The sequence below is a fragment of the Gordionus sp. m RMFG-2023 genome, chromosome 1 (genome assembly GCF_954871325.1).
Source record: "Gordionus sp. m RMFG-2023 chromosome 1, tfGorSpeb1-WG-v2, whole genome shotgun sequence".
NCBI classification, from domain to species: Eukaryota; Metazoa; Nematomorpha; class Gordioida; order Chordodea; family Parachordodidae; genus Gordionus; species Gordionus sp. m RMFG-2023.
The window spans coordinates 83,556,852-83,577,202 of record NC_088775.1 but is presented as its reverse complement, the minus strand read 5'-3'; the positions used below and the strand labels follow the sequence as shown (position 1 = coordinate 83,577,202).

General features: G+C 27.3%; 1 protein-coding gene across 1 annotated transcript; it reads right to left on the bottom strand.

Moving 5' to 3' along the window:
- Nucleotides 1–4,666: 4,666 nt before the first annotated feature.
- LOC135931059 (nuclear inhibitor of protein phosphatase 1-like) lies at nucleotides 4,667–18,540 on the bottom strand. The gene is made up of 7 exons (XM_065467921.1): nucleotides 18,442–18,540; nucleotides 18,335–18,395; nucleotides 18,138–18,291; nucleotides 17,872–18,089; nucleotides 5,961–6,165; nucleotides 5,839–5,900; nucleotides 4,667–5,347 (listed from the first exon to the last, which is right to left on the bottom strand). The coding sequence occupies exons 1-7, from the start codon at nucleotides 18,468–18,470 to the stop codon at nucleotides 4,793–4,795; spliced, it is 1,284 nt and encodes a 427-aa protein (XP_065323993.1). The 5' UTR covers nucleotides 18,471–18,540; the 3' UTR covers nucleotides 4,667–4,792.
- Between the last annotated feature and the right edge of the window lie 1,811 nt (nucleotides 18,541–20,351).

Sequence of the window (20,351 nt, the reverse complement as noted above, 5' to 3'; positions counted from 1 at the left end):
CAATAAATACATACTTAAATTTAATATATATATTTTTTAGATTCATTTAAACCTGCATCCATCCCTTGTAGGAGTTTTATGTTATTTTTTGAAATCTGAATTTGTATAAAAACATTTTTTACCATTTTGGAATTTATGATATATTTTGATCTTATAATACGCCCAAAATTTTATTTTATTTTTTTATCGCCGATGTGGCGTTGAGTTTGCTGCCACACAATTGAGTCGACCTCGTCTATCACGTCAACATATTTTAATATAATAAATGATTCTAATTCATAATTCAATGAAGTGATCTGCATCCGGTCTTTCAAGCCTGACCTGGCTCGAAATTCGTTTAAGAAATGTCTATCCAGACCGATCCCAAATTTTTCCAATCCATTCCAAAAAGCCGCATCCAAAATAAAAAAAATTTTATTCGCTCAGCTCAGCCCGAATTTATTTAAATTAGAAATAAATATATTTTTCAATATAGTTTTACATTTTTACATTTATTTTACAAATATTATGCCTTACCTACTCCGAATGGAATTTTAAAATAATTATGCCTTACCTATTCCGAATGGAATTTTTCGCCCCTATTTTTTCAGTTTACTAATTTAATATATTAATTTATTGCCTTATAATTTATTTGGTCACACTCAGGTTCCATCAATGTCAAAAAAGTTTTTTATATTCTCAATTTCCAATTCAGATAATAAGTAAAGTAAAAAATATGAACAATTTGGAAATCAAGTTTAGTTAAATTATAATTATAGTGGATATAAATATTGTTATTATTTAGATTTAGTGGCATAAAAATGGTTCTTTTTCGCTAGATGCACATTCATTGTTTTCAATATATACGGAATTTTCCTAGATAAATTAGAAAGTTCCGATGACATTTTTATCCACAAAGTTATTGTCTGTTCTGGTAGAGTTGAGCTAAAATATAGCATTCTTACTCTAGATTATTTGTGTTATTACTATCTTTATTTGATAAAGGATATTACGATCTATTTATTTTAATACATAAATTTGATGTTTTTATTTTATTATCAACTTCGATACCTTTTTTTTGCATCTTAATCATGGTAGATAGGTTTTTAAATTAAATTAAAATCGCAAAAGTTGCTTGCATTTTTTTTCCCTTTAGGTCAAATAATATCCTAAATATCAAATTAATACATCTATAAATTTGTTTTTATTTTCACTAAGAATTAATTAACTTATTCATCATGGAAGGAAATATATTAAATTATACAAACTTTTTTTGAATATAATTATCGCAATCCGCGTGGGCTCCAAGTTTCAATTTTAAGTTAATTACCGCGGGGGATTTTTAACTAAAGGAAATGTATTTCAATACGTATAGAGTACCAACAACGGTGAATTTTAAACAATTTTGACGCTAACTTTTGAAATACACTTAACTTAACCCTTAGACATCTTTTGAGCTAATTTAACATCATAAACTTGCATGGTATTTTATAACCATTAAGAACACTTAATGATTTAATTCGACATTAATCTCTTATATAATATAAGGCGCTTGTCATATTTTGTGACACTTTTTTTGTCATATTTTGTGATAAAGTGTAACAATATCTGAATCACAACTAAATACGATAACTGAAAATTTTCCACAACAATTTAGTGTTTTTACATATCAATGCAAATAAGGCGATTCCTTAATTGTTTTTTTTTTAATTTTTATACATATGAGCTGATTAATGATCGTTAGACCTATGCGGAAAACGCCGCCGCTTTTAAAAATCACGTCGCCAAAGTTTTTTAAAAAGTAATTTCCATATTTTATGCATTTTTATTCTAATAATTGGTCAACATTACTGTTGTAAATTTTTTACACCAAATAGAATATTGATGAATTCTTATTTTATACCTTTTTTTAACATTATAGTTATTTTGACATATAAATCTAAAATTCCAAAAGTTACCATAATTTTAAATATTTTACAAATGGAGACCCAATGTTAGTAAAAGTGCTTAATTAGGTGAATATGAACACAACTTATATGGGTCATGGTTAACATAATCTGGTTAGTGGATGGTATAAATACCTTTTTTGATTTTATCAAGAGAAATAATTATTGCTTATAAAACTGCAGAGATTGAATTTGAGTTCAAGTTAGATCAAAGTAATTGCCTAAGTGCAATAGATCTAACATCAGATATGCTAGATATTGATAGCTCTGATTAATATACCCTGCTGACACCTGTTTTCAAATTGGCTATTCCATTGATGATATGCCACAATATTAATGATACATGAAATCTGGAGCAAATAAAAATTTAATTTATAACCTTAGGAAAAGAATTAAAATACCTATCTCAATCTCAAATTATGAAACAGATCCTGTAGAAGTAGTATTAGCTTTTCTTTCAAATTTAAAGAGAGAGATGAATTTCTATAAGCACAAAGAGGCCTACCTTAAACTTGCCATTACTTTTTAGAAGTGAAATTGAAACAAATTTAATAGTAAATGATAAAGATAGTTCAGAAATCATTTCCTTAAAAGAAACTTGTGCTAAAATTTCCGGTTTAAGATCTGCAAGTAACAATACATAAGTATATTAATTTATTTTTTATTTCAATAATCTAGGTGTTAGCTAAAATTGTGTCAACGTATATAAAAACTCAGTATGTTATAAAGCATTTTAAACGAATAGAGTATAATGATATTAAGGTAGTAAATATAGCGATTGAGAATTAAGAGGAAATTTTAAATTCAAATTATTAAAGTTAGAAACCAAACATTAGAACAAGAATGCTATATTCTTCTAAAACGTCATTCACAAGATATGAATGTTCTAACTGGAGGGGAAGAGGATCGAACTTCACAATCTTTCTACTAGCTAAAAAGAATTTTGTGTTCCGGCAACTAACACACTTAGTGAAAAATCTACCTGTGTGTTGACGTTGAATTCAAGGAAATCATCAATATGTCCGAAAAATTAAAATTATTTTTATATATAATTATAAAATTACAAAACTATTTTGAATTTATGAGTTTTCTCTTCAATAAAAATTAAAAAATATGCCGTGATATCTGTCTATATTATAGTTTTAATTTTATTTGTCTTAAAAAAAATAAGCAATTAAAATAATGTTATTAAAGATCTATGCCCGCCGCCGATAGTTTTGTCGTTGCCAGGTATAATAATCATTGTATTTTTATACAACCTTTGCTTAAAATTGATTTTTTAATAAAATAAATGTATTAAAAAACCATGTTTATTTTAAAAATTGCTATAGCAACTTATTATACAATAGAAAAATTCTAATTTAAACTTTGTATCATTTTTATTAGCACCCTATAATTAAAAAAAACGTAACTTTAAACACCCTTAAATATATTTATTTTTAAAGCCAATGGCGCCTTGGATATCAATTGTCATGTGCTTTTCTGATTATGTTGTTTTGCAAGTCAGTATAACTTTAAGATGCCACAACGTTAAAATCAAGTTATTGGTTTAAAGCTTTAAGATATAAATGCAACTCATGATAAATTTAAAATAGTATTGGGAGATATTTTTAATAAATTAACCTACGAAAATAGATCACCGAAGGTTATTGTTAGATATCAAGGAAAGTAAGAATATAAAAACTCTTATTTCTTTGCAGGGATATTATTTTTCTTTTAACAGGAGTGGATTCCTGTCAATCTAAATCTGACTCCGAAAGGGTATTGGTTGGGACATTTAGGATTAGAATGAACACATTAAGATGATATAAGAGTTGATAGACAAAAATTGTATTAACATTTAAGATGATGAAAAAGAATAATATATAGATTACGGAAGATAATATATTAAATTGTATATATGTAAAATTTGTGGTTATCTAGAGAAGTTAATTTAAACTTTTCTGAAAGCCTAAAATTGATATTTACAATTAGGGATTACAATAGAAAAGCCAGGTTTAACTAAAATTAGATTAATTAGGTAGCTTATTGAGTGCACTACTTTAATAATTTTCTTCTTTAGGTATACTATCATAGATAAAAAGACCAATATTTATCTAAAATTGACCTCTAAGCTGAGTTAAAAATCCATGTATGGGTTAAACATTAAAAAAACTCAATAAATATTTATGTCTATTCTTACTAATATATTAAATTTCGTTACCCAAAGAAATAAGAAAAGAAGTTTTATGATGAAAATTAAAATATTAGGCCTTTGAACCCTAATATTAAACTTATAATTAAATGTTTTCTTTCTTCTTTCTGATTTGTTTAGAAATTTGAGGTCAATTTTTTCACTCTTATAAATTCATGATTTAATACAATTTTTTGTGTAAGGGTTAATGATTTTGGATTCGGTCAGCTGTATTGGTTAAATTTGAGAGTATCCGCCAATGTAGGTCAGCATTGTACCAATAAGTGATAGAAAAGTATCGGTGTATCACTTATTTTTTAATGAGAGTTGGTGGATCAATGGGTGAGAGAGATGATATCAAGGGAGAGAAGGGTTGGTGATGCGAATTTAGGTGGAACCCCTCTTCTAATACCAACCAACACGAGTAGTTACCTGCTATAGATAGAGGTTAGAAAAGTTATATGCTATAGATAGAGGTTAGAAAGATATGGGAGTAGAGTCAATATATTTTAAAAAGGATTTAATAAACACAGTAAACATAATCTATATATATTTATTAATAACCTTATAAATAAATGTATGTGGTTTGTGGTACAAAAATTAGATCATTTAATTACAACATAAATCATGTAATAAAATAATTCTACATTATATAAAATTCTTATAAAAACAAACGACACATCCTTTTATTCCCTTAAATAAGCAGAGTCGAGGGCAAATTAGTCATAGGCATTGGATTATTATGCCTTTTTCCAGGCCATGCTTCCTTCGCATATTTTTTCTTTTTATGATGATGTGCTATTGCATCTTCTTGTCCCTGTGTTTCATCCAGATTTGTTGGTATGATCTCTTTATCTTCTGGTTTATCACCAGCCGATTTGCGTTTAATGGATGGGTGGTTCAGTGAGTTTTTCGCGTGGTAGTTAAGGTGCATCATATTATCAAGAGATGTGGCGGAGAAATTTACATCCACATTGGGAGCGGGATTGGGTACATTAAGCTGCATTTTAGCGTTAGCCTTTCGAGGTTGAAAAGGAGATATATTTACATTCGCCGTAGGCCTAAAATCATTATCTTCTGGCTGAATCAAAGGGTGGTCACTGTCAGAATAAAGGTTGGAGGGAAGTGTTGGGTTACCAAATTTAACGTAGTGAGGGCCGGTGCCATTGTTAGCCTTACCTATGAGAGCTTTAGGGTGAAGAGTTTTAGAGTTTTGAAGTGCTAATGGATTTCTGGAATCAGACGAGGCCTAATAAGTGGTTAAAAAATTAAAATGAAACTATTGTATTGATTATAAATGATTAACAAAAAAAAATTCTTATTTTTTTGATTGTTAGTAATTTTATTTTCAAATAAATAAAAATAAATGAGTAGATGAGAGAATTTTTGCAAAGCTATGATATCAGGTCATATAGGTCAAATGGTATTTGCGCCGAGGAATTGCCCAGATGTAATAGGCTGACTGACGTGATTAATATGATTAAATGTAATAAAAAAAGCTTGGTTTTTTAGTTTTTGAGAATTGTGGTAAATCTAAAAAAACATGATTTCATAAAAGTTTCTATGATGGAACTTTTTATGCCCACATTTAAATATCCATCCAATAAATGAATGAATGAAGAATTAAGTAAAATTTATAAAAAATTTATGAAATCATATGCTTACTTTAGAAAAACAAAAAAAACGTAAAAGATAATTTTCTTTCTTTTTATTCTCAATACTCTATAAAAAATAATATACCTTTGGAACTATGATAGTCTGCACCATGTTACGGTATCTGCCAATTGATGGATCTATATCCTCTAAACAATTATAAATGTGTTAAATCCAACTTAAATTATTTTAATTATATATTTTTTTACCAGGATTTATTATATCTTCCCTATCATAAAAACGCACTGAATGTCTCTTTTCTTTTTTGTTCAATTCTATTAAGGGATTAAGGGCTGACAATGTCGATGATGAATTAAAATGTTTAGCGAATGAATTATTTTTTGTTTCTAAGGCATCTTCTAGCCCCATAGATGTTATCCTCCTATTGTGAGCCGTATTAAATTCTGTTAAATTCTATTAAATATATATATATATATATATATATTTAAATAATTTAAATAATTTTTTTTAACATTTTGGGTCCTTTCCATGTCAAATCACGCAATCTTTCAATTCCAATATAATTTTTTATGAAAATTATATATGTTGCATTTAGAACAGAAATAAAGTTAGAACTATCTTTTATATTAGCTGGGATATTAGGGGGTTAAAAGTGCAAAAACGTAAGATATTTTTAAATCACTCAGATATGGAATATTTAATTTCATTAAAATTTTTTTTATCCAATATCAGTAAAGCATTAATACCCTAGATTTTTACTCATGCCATTGGCTAATGCCAAGACAATATATTATTGTAAAGAAATATTTGTTTAATAAAAATAAAATCTTGTTATATAATGATTTAACATAATAAAGCCAGCTGATGGAATTTTTTTTATAAAGAATAAGGTAAATTGTTAAAATTTCAGCTATCGACACAAGTGTCAGTTTCGATATTAGTCCCTGCAGACCCGTCCAATACAAACCAACTCAGATCAAAGAGAATTGAAGTGATTTTCCTGGACTCAGTCTGATTTTAACCTCCTAAAATTTAATTCGGGCTTGGACAAGATTCGAACCTCGATAAAAATTTAAATTGTTTTTCTAATATAAATATGATTTTCAAGAATATCTATAAAATTGTTTGTTTTTATTTTTCAGTGCTTATAATTTTTCCAATTTCGTTGTTGTATACTACTTCTTATTTTTACCAGCCCAGTAAAAAAAATTGGAATGGATCTATTTCTAAAATAAAAATTTTGGATCGGATCTGGCTTGCATCATTGAAAAATAATTCCTGGATCAGATTAGTTAAGCAAATTTTATTCTTGGATTGAGTCTGACCTGAAAAAAAGGTCTAACATTTTTTCTGAATATAATTGATATTTGTAAATAGAAGTCAGTAATTGATAATTAGGAAAAAACCCCCAATAATCATTAGAAAATTTTTAAATTAATATTTTAAAATGTTAAAGACGGGGGGGGGGGGGGGTAATTTACCTTTACAATCTCAGTGGGTTCAAAAAAATTTTTTTAAATTATTATCAAAATGACCTTTTTTAGCTAACATTAAAAAAAAACCTTTTTCAAGGGGCTGGAGCTCCTGCGCACTCCCTAGTGATGCTATTGGTTAACGACCTCAATTTATTTAAATTTTTTATCGTTTATTAAATATTACCTGCAGAAAACAAATATCTCAAAATTAATTTAAGAAAATAATATGTCTAGGCAAATAATAAGCTTTATTAAATTGTTAAAAATATTTAAAATAATTCAGGGTGGTCATGAATAGTGTTGTTAAATAGTCGAGTTTTTACTACTTGCGACTCAAGTCGTAGTTGTAAAAAACGGCTCCGACTTGCAACATTATTGGAATTCAACCATAGATAATATTGATAAATTCTTGCATACATTTATGACTCCTATTTTAACAAATTTTTCAACCATATATAGCTCTTTAGAAAAGGTATCTAGCAATAATATTTATAATCTGCGCAAGGCATCGATGACTCTTCATAAAGAACAATTTATCATTTATTATTTTAGAGTGCGAAACTTTTATAGATATTTTCAAATATGCTAACAAAAATATAAAGCTAGTTTGTCGACAAACTTCTAAAAAGTATACATCGAATATATTTTTAAGCGCCAAAGATGGTATCATAAAAATTTTAAATTTAGTAATTCTAAGGCGACTAATATGTTCCCATTGTCATGGGTGATGGCAAAAAAAATTTTCTATTTTAAAGTCTTCAATTGAGGATATGATTAGTTCATATATATCCTCACCTTTGGGTCATTCCACGTCAAATAGACCAAAAAAACGCGATTTTCGGACGACCATCTTTAAAATAAACGAAACTTGGCATGATAGTTTTTTATTTTGTATATTTTTGTAAATTCTAAATTTTAGAGTGCTAGCTCAACCAAATCCAAAGATATACGCCTTCAAAGTAGAGAATCGCATAATGCGTGATTTCTTAAATCTTGTTTTTCTTAAAAAATAGTTAAGATAAAATTACAAATAATATATCATTTTATAGCCCTTAAAATTTTACATTGGAAAATATTAAAAAAAAATTAAAAAATTTTAAGTGTTTTTGTATTTCCGGTAAAAATAAAAATTAAACATTCCTGGGAAGGGATATTTTTTTGGTGTTGATACTCTCTAAAAATGTTTATTACCTTTATATTAAACTATTTAATGAAAAATCTCGATAGCCATTTTTGTTTTTTTAAATTTATTAAAATTTTTATTATTTTTATAAATAAAAAAGGATAATATAGATGGCGTTATATTAATTTTAATAATAATATAAGGAATGACGTAACATAGGTGGATTTTTTTCTAAAAAAAAATTAAAAATTCTTGAGAAGATTTTGTTATTGTTTCCAGATTACTTCTATCAACAGACACCCACTGTTTAAAGGATATATGATCTATGTCATTTTGGGCAAATACAACATCTAATTGTTTTTTAATTGAGAATATGCCTGGACAATAGTTACAATCTCCTAAATAACAAATAGGGAGTGCGATTGCATATTGTTTGAGCTAAAATATTTTTATAGTTATGTAATGGATATTCTGGCATAGCTAATAGTTTTGCCAAATTAGCATCTACAAACATAAGCTTAAAATTTTTATTAATTACACAAACACACACACTGTGTGTTCCGCTGGCTCCAGCCAGAATACGATTTTTTGGCGTAAATCTGCAAATTTAGAAAATCCAACTTTAATTATCGGGTACCTCTCTTTAAATCGTTCATATAATTCTTTTAAATTGTTTAAAATTAATCTTTTTTGAGACTGCTCTCTTTTCCCCTTGATTATTATGGATTTATAGTCTTTTTTCCAGGGCATCGCGCGACTGACTTCATCAGAAGAGTAAAATTTTTCCATAATATTCACGGTTTCCTGATCAATTGTTCGCCCAGGTTTTATATTGGGAGATGACATAAATCCTTATTCTATTAGTTTTTTTGATTTTCTTACCAAGTAATTCGTGGCTTTGAACTCCATCTCAATTTTTTTAAAGGTCCAAGAAGGGGGCAATATAATAAGAAGTTGATATTTTTTTTCCTTAGAAATAATTGGATAATGATGTTTTAAATTTTGAAGAAGTTCGTCATTTTTATTATTTTGTATATCAAACTCAGGAAGGCTGCTTCTTAATATGTTTTGACTTAATGCTTTTGTTATTTTTTTAAGTTTTTCTTGCGGATATTTCTTTTCTCCTATTCTTTTCTTTTTTTATTGGGGATTGGCCTATTTCTTCTAGCGATACATTTATTATATCCAAAGTTGAACTGGATGTGGCTAGTTCGGGCTCTTCATTTTCAGATTATCCTCAATGGATTCCATATTTATCAAATATAAGCGACATGAGTGACATAATGATTGGCCTATTGTTAATAAACCTTTGGATTTTTTAATCATCTTTGGTGTAACCTAATTTTATATTTAATAAAAATAAAATATAAAATTAAAAAGGTTTTAATCCATAATATAAATAAACTTACCTTTTGTAGATTTTTTGAAATAGACTTATGGCCTTCTCTAATGAATGGATTACTACACAGTGATTTCATATTATTACAATTTTTTAAATTTAAAAAAAAATTTTAAGTAAAAAAAGATAATCCTTATTCTTTTCAATCATGATTGATAATTAAATATCCTATTTATCCATATAAAGATTTAATAGAAAGAAAGGAATGAAAAATAAAATAAGATGATAAAATCTTTAATTTCAAATAATAACGATAGATCCAGAAGTGTGAAATATATACAAATTACGGCCTCAAGAATTTCTATTTAAGCGCAAAATGGATTGCGATAAATAGATATATTTTTATAATAGCTTGAATATAATTTTAAAGTATCTTTATATGGGCCGCTTCCTCATTTATTGGCCCAGGACATCATACTGGTTATACTTAATCGATTTCTTTTGATTTTAATACCGATATAAAATATATTATTATTAAATATAATATATTATTAATAAATTTAGTATAACGCCATCTATATTATCCTTTTTTATTTACAAAAATAATAAAAATTTTAATAAAATTAAAAAAACAAAAATGGCTATCGAGATTTTTCATTAAATAGTTTAATTAATATAAAGGTAATAAATATTTTTAGAGAGTATCAACACCAAAAAAAAATCCCTTCCCAGGAATGTTAATTTTTTATTTTTACTGGAAATACAAAAACGCTTAAAATTTTTAAACTTTTTTTCAATATTTTCCAATGTAAAATTTTAAGGGCTATAAAGTGATATATTATTTGTAATTCTATCTTAAGTATTTTTTAAGAAAAACAAGATATAAGAAATCACGCATTACGCGATTCTCTACTTTGAAGGCGTATATCTTTGGATCTGGTTGAGCTGGGGCTCTAAAATTTGGATTTTATTATCATTTACAACATAAACTAACATGCCAAGTTTCATTCATTTTTGAGATGGTCGACCGAATCACTGGTCGATTTGTCATGGAATTACCCCTTTGTAAGGGTAAGGAAACTCTAAAATATACAGTAAAAAATTTTTCAGGACCCAAAACTCATCGATAAAATGTACAGTGATTGCACAATATGATAAGGAATTTTGTGACCAAATATCAGTTATTAGAGATACTAGTCCCTTGACATTTTTTAAAATTTTTATGATACAATCTTTGACGCTTAAAAATATATTTGATATATACCTTTTAGAAGTTTGTTGACAACTTTATATTTTTGTTAGCATATTTGGACATACCTATAAAAGTTTTGCTCTCTAAAATATTAAATGATAAATTGTTCTTTATGAATAGTCATCGATGCCTTGCGCATATTATAAACATTATTGTGAAGAAAAGGCTAGATACTTTTTCTAAAGAGCTATATGTGGTTGAAAAATTTGTTAAAGTGGAATAGAAAATTCATAATGTTATCTACTATTAATAAAGTATTATAATAATATTTAATGTTTGATAATATTTTACTTTATATAGCATATATAGGCTGTCAAGAATTTGGGCAAGAAAATTTTTCTTTAAATATTGAGGATTATGAATTTTTAAAACAACTTGAACTATTTCTTTATCCTTTTTGTAAAATCACCTGTGAAGTATGTTCCGAAAGATCCCCTACAATTGGGATGACATTTTTTTAATATAGACAAAATTCATAGAATCTTAGATAGGCATGCTACCTATCATCAAATTGAGGCTATTAAAAAGGCCTCGAAGAAGATGCTTGATAAATGCCTTATATATATGTCGCATATGACAAAATTCGAAAACTATGTAGGTAGTTTTCTAGACCCAAGGATCAAAAAAAATTTTCTGCCTAGTTTTATTAATACCGCGGGATATTATAAAGTTAAAATATTTATTTAGTAGTTACGAAGTATCTTTTTCTCAGGCATATGCGAGGATACCGAATTAATTTTAATGTCGGTTAATATATTGAATGAGTTAAGAAGGTAAATATAGAAATTAATTCTAAATATTTATATATAATCATTCATATTTTATATTTAGATATGCTTATATTGTCTCAAATCCTGCTATAGAAGAGATTGGGGATTATTGGTGTATCCAGTGGCAAAAACAACAGTGTATGTTCTTAGCTGTTGGTCTGGAAATGCCAAGAGATTTCCAAAGTTATCGACTAAGGTCAGAGATTATTTAGGGCAATACAACATCTATTGCCAGTGAAAGTATTTTCCCGAGCGGCCGATACCCTTACCAAAAAAGGAAATAGAATGTCGGCTACTACTCTCAAGCAATGCCCATCAATCAATTCATGGGATATTAATATTTTAAATTTAAAGGAAGATTTTTCGAAATAAATAATATTTTTGCATATTTCTTTTGTATATTATATAATAGTATGTTATTTCATAAATAAAAATTATATCAAGTAAAAAAAATGCGTCCTTATTTAATTTATTTTAACATTTATAAATTGGTTTTATCGAAGTCAGATATAAAATAGATATTTTAACTAAATAGTCTTTAATAAACAAAATTATATGTACTAAAATTCTGTAATAAACTAGAATCTAGAAGTTAATTCCTACTGTTTTCTAAGTTTATTTGAGTTAGAAGTTTTATCTTGTCAAAACTCAAAAAATATGATTCTGCAAACAAGAAAGCTCGGTTCAGAAATTTTAAATTGTTTGGATGGGCATTTTAAGATCAAAGACCACTCTATGAGTAACCCATAAAACCCGGAGTAATAAAAATCGGGGAGGCTTCAACCTCTTTTAGATAATTAACAGGCATGTTTGATATATGGAGTCAATCTTCTCCTTTAAGCACACCAAATAAAACAAAACTAGATTTAAAGCCAACAAAGTTTTAAATAACTATTTCTTCGTAAAAATGCGTTTGAAATTTATTTGTCTTACATAGCCATAAATAATTAATATAAAATAATAATTTTAAAAAATTACATTAGACGATACTTTTAATAAGAATTTAATAGTAAGTGATTACAAAAAATTTTTTTATTGTAAAAAAAAATATTATCGCCTTGATTCTTGTCAAATGTATCAGTTTATGATATTACATTTAAACATTTATGCACAGCCCGAATAAAAAAAATATTAGGCTCGATCCAGCCCGAACGGAAATGATTTTTATACAAGGTTTTCGACATCTCTTAGCGAAATCTCGAGCTTTATTTTTGGGCTAAAATATTAAGTTAGCCGTTTTTAAAAATCGAGCTGTTTAACACCAGGTAGAGTAGTTTTTTAATATATTTACTAATAGTTAAGCATTTCAGCTAGCCCATTCATGTTGCCCATAGAGAGAGCTTAATTCTGAATACATTTTTTCACTCAAAACTTGTGGGTAGAACACTTATTCTACATAATTATATTCTTAAAATGTCTCAATCATATATAAATAAATTTCGGCTAAAAATTGAACTCAAGGAAACTCCTGAGCCGGTTTGAGTCAAACTCCTGAGCCTGAGTTAATTTTTCGACTCAAAAACTGGTTGAGTTTAGAACTAAGTCGACTTGGCTCAGTCGTTTAACACTAATCACAAATAAATAAATTTGGGCTAAAAGTAGGCTTGAGCTAATTCCTGAGCCGATATGAGCCAACTCCTGAGCCGGCTTATTAATTTAATGTTATCAAAACACCAAATTAAGTCTAAAATAGTTGATGCAAAATTCTGGCCAAAACCATTTTTAGTTTCGACATAAATATTCTTAAAAAAATGGTAATATAATAATGTCTTTTTTCACATTAATCAATAACCAAAAATTTAGCAATTTACCAGACATTTGTGTTAGCTGTTTATAAAAATCGACTTGAATAAAGTCGTTTTACAAAATACATGTAAAAAAATAAATATCAAAAATTATAATTTACTTATAAATAAAAAAGCTAAAGCCAACCCAGAGTCTACTAGTGAGACAACTAAGTAAGCCAACTAAAAGGCTCATTTAGTCAACTCAAGTTGGAGTCGTTTTTTCAACTAGAAACTAGGCTCGAGTTACAGCTAAGTCAACTTGGCTTAGCCATTTAACAACACTAATCATGAAATTATGAACATTGTGAAATTTCTTTTAAAAAATTTATTTTAAGATAAATAAGCCATAGATTCTCTGATACTGGTATAGGTTTTCAATCTTAACCAATACCCAAAGAATAACTAAACCTCACAAATTTTAAAAATAAATTGGAGTACAAACATTAATGATAAGTTGGACAAAAATTTATCTGCAAATATATAAATAAATAAGAAAGTTATGTTAATTTTTTCTAATTTTTTAAATTCACATATAATAAAATAAATTATGACTATTAATATTTAAAGACATTTTTATTGCTTAAATGAAAAATCAAAAAAAATCTTATATTTTTTTCCAAATAAACTTAAGTTTAAAAATATTTCATAAAAAAATATGTATCAGCGTTGATCAGTCTATAACATAATGGTATCATATTGTTAAAAAAAAAGGTATGAGCCTGTCTCCAAAATATTTATAAAAAATAAAATAAACATTAAATAAGTTAATAAACAATAAAAAAAATTAAAATATGGGCCTTTATCATTAATATATTACTTATAAATTTTCTGGTCATAAGGTGATTTATGTAATAAAAAATTGAAATTTAGGGTTTTATATAATAATCAGTCTTGACCTTCTTAATAATATTAAATTTAATATTACGTGATACGTGATATATAGCGCTTATGCCCTCTAGTGTTGAAATGCAACAGAGCTACGCTAGGTTTTCCTCATTTCCATCTTATTAGAAATTATTTAATTTGGGTATAAAAGTCAAAATATTGGGCAAGCCGCAAGTACTTGTAGGCGCAACATTTCTAAAAAACATTACTTAAACCTCTATAGGCTTATTTAAAAGGGAGTGGGACAAAAAAAGAGCCTATACCCTAGAACTTCAGTGAAAGTTAATTACATTATGGTGGGTTGAGGACAATTTTAAATTAAAAATCTTTACTATATTAGAACAATTTTTGGTAAGGAAATGCAAAAGAATACTTATAAGAGGATTTGAATGTTTGTTGATATTGGAAATATTTGATAATAATAAGTTTAAATTTTTGAAATTTATTACGATAGGAAATATAAGATAGGGATTATTAGATAATGATAGTGAACATTGAATTCTGAGATGTATTTTTATTCTTATTAGCGGTAACTTTTCTTGATGCGAAACATCTTTTAATGGATCTTTTATTGTTATTTAGTTTAATGAATTGTTTCATGTTCACGTTTAAGTCCATTATATCTTTTATTGTTTTATAATACCATAATGTTTTGTATTTGTGTATTGTTTTCCATTGTATGAGTACAGCCATGTTATGGCATCATGGACTAAGTTATTATCTGAATTTCTTATTATGTGGCCTAAGAATTGAATCCGGCGTTTTTTAGGAGTAATATTTATTGGTGTGTGAGTTGACTTCCTCCAAAGATTTGAGTTTGAGATAACTCTTGGATAGAAAATACCATGTATAGTGCGAAGACAATTATTTATAAAAGATTGAAGACGCCTTATCTAGCTGTTTTATTTGCCTCCCAGATATCCCTACCATATAATACAATTGAAACTATCAACGAGTTGAATATCCTCAATCTAGTAAATACTGAGATTTCTCTAGCTTTCCATATCTTCCTATATCTATAGAACGCACCTCTAGCTTTTTGTATTCTCATCTTCATCTCGAATATTCATCGTTGGTTTGTTGATGTAAAGGCCCTAACTAATATAAACCTATCAGATCATAGACTGCTTAGAGTAATTAATATGGTTAAAAATTTATGGGGGTATCACAATGGAAACAGACAATCTTCAACTAGTTCTAGCGCTACTCCCTCGTGTAATGGTATATATCGCGAACTAAATAAAATAAGAACATTGGACAATGCAAGATATTTTGATCAAATATTAAGTAGGAAAAAAGCCAACTTCTTGAATACAATTAGGCTAGAAAGTGTTGAGAAAAGTTGGATTCTTTTTAAAGATGTTCTTGTTGATACATATAAGGTCCTGCCAGAAGTAAGTCTTATCCCAAGGAATGAATGGATGTCTAATGATACCTATGAGAAAATAAACCTGTTAAGAACAGCGAATAGCTCTAATAAGGATCTATGGAAGCTGATACAGAAACTACTGCGGAGAGATAGACGGGTCTATAGCGCGAAGAAAGCTTTTGACATTGACAAGGATGTGAGAGAAAATAGACTATATGATGCATACAAGAAATTAAAATATTTCTGTAAACCTTGTAGCTTTAAGAAGATACCTTCAATTGTATTAAATAATGGTAAAGTAATAACTGACCAAGATGAACAAATGGCTTTGTGGCTTGATTATTATATTAGGGTTTTTGACGGGCGCAAAGTCACTATACCAACTAGTTTAAATATAAATATTGCTTCACCCCAGTCTGGGTTATCGGTAAATAAAATAATGAATGTAATAAAAAAATTACGTAACAATAAAGCTCCAGGGCTCGACAACATTACTGCTGAGTATCTAAAGATAGCACCTAGAACGACATCTTCCTTCCTTCTGGCCCTCTTCAATAAAATATGGGAAAGTGGAAGTACCCCAACAGAATGGGACAAGTCCTTTTATGTAATTTCCCCAAAACTGCAAATCCTTTACTGATTATTGTGCGTGCGCTCTAACATCTTGCGTGTCCAAAATATTTATGGTACTTATAAAAAATAAAACTGTTCAATCGACGCCTAATCTTTTTCCTAAACATATTTGTGCTTATAGGCCAAATAAAAATATACTGGAACCTATATTATCTCTGAAAATAATAATGCAGAAGTGTCATAAATACAAGATACCCTCATTCTACACATTCATTGATTTTAGTAGAGCATTTGACAATGTTAACCATGTAGCTCTTTGGGAAACGCTAGCAGAATGCGGTATTGAAACCCAAATAATTCGAATCTTAAAAAATCACTATTCAAATTTATTTGCTTGTTTCAAAATAAATGATAAAATCTCTCCCTTCTTCAGGATAAAAAAAGGTGTAAAACAAGGCTGCACCCTCTCACCTCTCCTTTTTAACATAATAATCAATAAAATAATAAAAGATGTACTGGGAGCTGCTGATCTAGTTGATATAGGATCAAATGAGAAGATTTTTTTTGTAAATAGGATAATATCTTATGCGGATGATATTGTAGTAATCTCGAAAAGTATTGAAGAAACCAAGAATACTTTATCTAATTGAGACTGTGAGCTATAGAGTTGGACTTAGGATCAACTTTAACAAAACTGTTATTCTTCCCTCCCCAAACGCGCCTTCAATTCAAAATTTTACAGTTGGAGAGAATACAGTAAAAATCGTAGATAAAATAAAATACTTAGGTGTAATCTTAGATAATAAAGGAAGTTGTAAAGATGAGATGAAGATGAGAATACAAAAAGCTAGAGGTGGGTTCTATAGATATAGGAAGATATGGAAAGCTAGAGAAATCTCAGTATTTACTAGATTGAGGATATTCAACTCGTTGATAGTTTCAATTGTATTATATGGTGGGGATATCTGGGAGGCAAATAAAACAGAGATAAGGCATCTTCAATCTTTTATAAATAATTGTCTTCGCACTATACATGGTATTTTCTATCTAAGAGTTATCTCAAACTCAAATCTTTGGAGGAAGTCAACTCACACACCAATAAATATTACTCTTAAAAAACGCTGGATTCAGTTCTTAGGCCACATAATAAGAAATTCAGATAATAACTTAGTCCATGATTCCATAACATGGTTGTACTCATACAATGGAAAACAATACACAAAATACAAAACATTATGGTATTATAAAACAATAAAAGATATAATGGACTTAAACGTGAACATGAAACAATTCATTAAACTAAATAACAATAAATGATCCATTAAAAAGCTGAAATGCAAGAGATAAAAATGACTTATTTTTGGACCTTTCAAATGTTTTTCTGTTTTGATTATAACCTCATAATAATTCAAATTGAAGACTTGCTATTTAATAGTTGACTGATATAGAATTAGTCATGTGATTATATAAAATGGTTAAATTAATGAAATCCCCATTTTTAGGCACATTTTGTTATCAAAACTTATTTTCAATTAAATATATAAATATCTGATAATAAAAATATATTTTTTTAAAAAAATAAATACTTCGAGTTCAGTTTCATCTTCTGGCAATTCATTTAATCTACTACCATTTAAACTCCTATACTCATCAGATATATTTTCATTTAATAACAAAAGGTTTTGGGGTTTTTCACGTAATATATAATATCTAGTTGATGCTCCAAAATGAATTGAGCAATCTATTGGAATGGGTTGAGGTTTTTGGATTTCTAATCTAATTGAACCAACAAACGTACCATGTACTTAAATATAATGGCCATTAATGGGGCATATTAAATATTAATACATACCACTTCCCAAATCTATTAAAAAAGCTCTTTCAAGATCCTTATGCCAAATAAGTGCTGCATGAAGACGAGAGCATGAAGCGTGATCTGTTACAAAATCACAAATTTTTGAATTTCTACCAAATAAATAGTAATTTTTTTCATCAATCATAAATTTCTATTAAAGATTTATTCATTAAATTGAAATATCTTGTTTAAACTTGAATCAATTTATCCCCTTTAACAACATCCAAATGTAAACCTGATGGAGGTTTTCCCGCCCTAAGAGTTATAAAATCAAAAAATAATTTAACATCAACAATCAGACCATGAGGGAGGAATATATTTCTCTTCCATTTAAAATTATTTTCATAGATTGACTAAATTTGTAAGAATTTAATGTTTCTGTCATGTGTCAGTTTTTAATAGATTACACGTTATTTTGTTAGATAAGGTAAGAAAAGTGCTATAGCTATAATATAAAAATGTAAATAATATATTTAAGGTTGGTATTACGCAAAGAATTGATAGGCCTTGATCAATTATATTATAAAATGAAAATACTTTTGATAAAATAATCTATGAATAATTTATAGTTTATCATAAAAATAAAGAAGGAAGACGATGCATTTATAAGAGACTGGCAAAAAATCTATATGACCGAAATTATATAAAAATATTAATACTTTTTTTATTAATAACTCATATTCAGATTTATGCAGTATCGCAATACTTGTACCTGAGATAAAGATAGTATCCTTTTGTATCTTGCATTCAGATTCTTTTTGATATTTAGATAAGATACTTGTCAAAGATGCTTTATTTTCAAAAGAATCTTGTTCTTAAAAGACACAGCTACTTTTTTAAAATTTTTGTATAAATATTTTTAATAATCACTTAAAACTTTATATTCTCATGGATTCTTGTATTAATTATTCTTTATTTGCTGTTATCATATTTTAAAAATCTCGGTAAAATTTACAGTATACAAATTCAACTTGAGAATCTACAACAAAAATTTTATCAAGGTAACAAATAGCAGCACCAAAATTAAAGAACCTAAGCTGCATCGACTAACAGTCAGCGTTCTGTAAGATATGCTTATTTGTTTATTTTTATTATAATTATATTTATTTTATTTATATTTCTTAAATAATTAATTATTATAAAAATAATCTTATGAATTATCAGATAATATTTAATAAATAACTTTAATTTACAGCTATTCAATAAGCCATTCAGAAAAGTGGACGAATTTACGAATCAAATAACTATACGATCAAAGTTAGGCAAATTGAAATTAAATATGATTATGTTACGAAAATTAATTTATTTATTTAATAATTTTTTAGATATAGATGTTATATTTTATTAGTAATTTTTTCACCCAAGTTTTTAAGCAAAAAAATTATGTAAGTTCAAAAAAATTTTGAGCATATATTTTGATTTGATCCGAATTTTAAATATATATGAATAAATCTTTTTTGAGGAATTCTTTTGTAATATTTATAAAACAATCTTTGAGGTGAAATGTATATTTTTTCATCATTTTTGTAAATTATCTCTTTTTTATATTAATGGTTGTTATTATATCTATGTAATTTTTTAAAATACTTATTTATATAATTAATCTTTTTTAATTATATTTTTTATGATTTTTAAAGAATAATATTTTAAAGTCACAATTATCATAATCGTTATTTTTTAAACATTTTAAAAAATTATTGCCACAAACGGGTAAAAATATTTTTTGTCAAATATTTAATTATAAATTCAATGAAGATGCTCTTTGGAAAAATGACAATTGTCTTTATCTGTATTTTTAAACATATTTGAATTTTTTGTCAAATATTTAATTATAAATTCAATGAAGATGCTCTTTGGAAAAATGACAATTGTCTTTATCTGTATTTTTAAACATATTTGAATTTTTTTGACATATATAGTAGAGGTCTCCATTAAGCGGGGTTCCGCTCCCGCCTCCTCACAAAAATTTTTTAGAAGGGGCGCGCGGGCGGGTTAAATACATTTTTAAACTATGGGCGGGTTAAGAAATTTAAGCAATGGGCGGGTGGGATAATAAAATTAAAAAACATTTAAGTAAATATTAATTAAAAATAGTTCTTATTAACTTTTTGGATATTAAATATTAAAATGTCCATTTTTGGTATCATAAAACCTTTTTATTTATTTAAAACTAATTTGGTGGAAACAACAAGAAAAAGATTCACCTAAGCT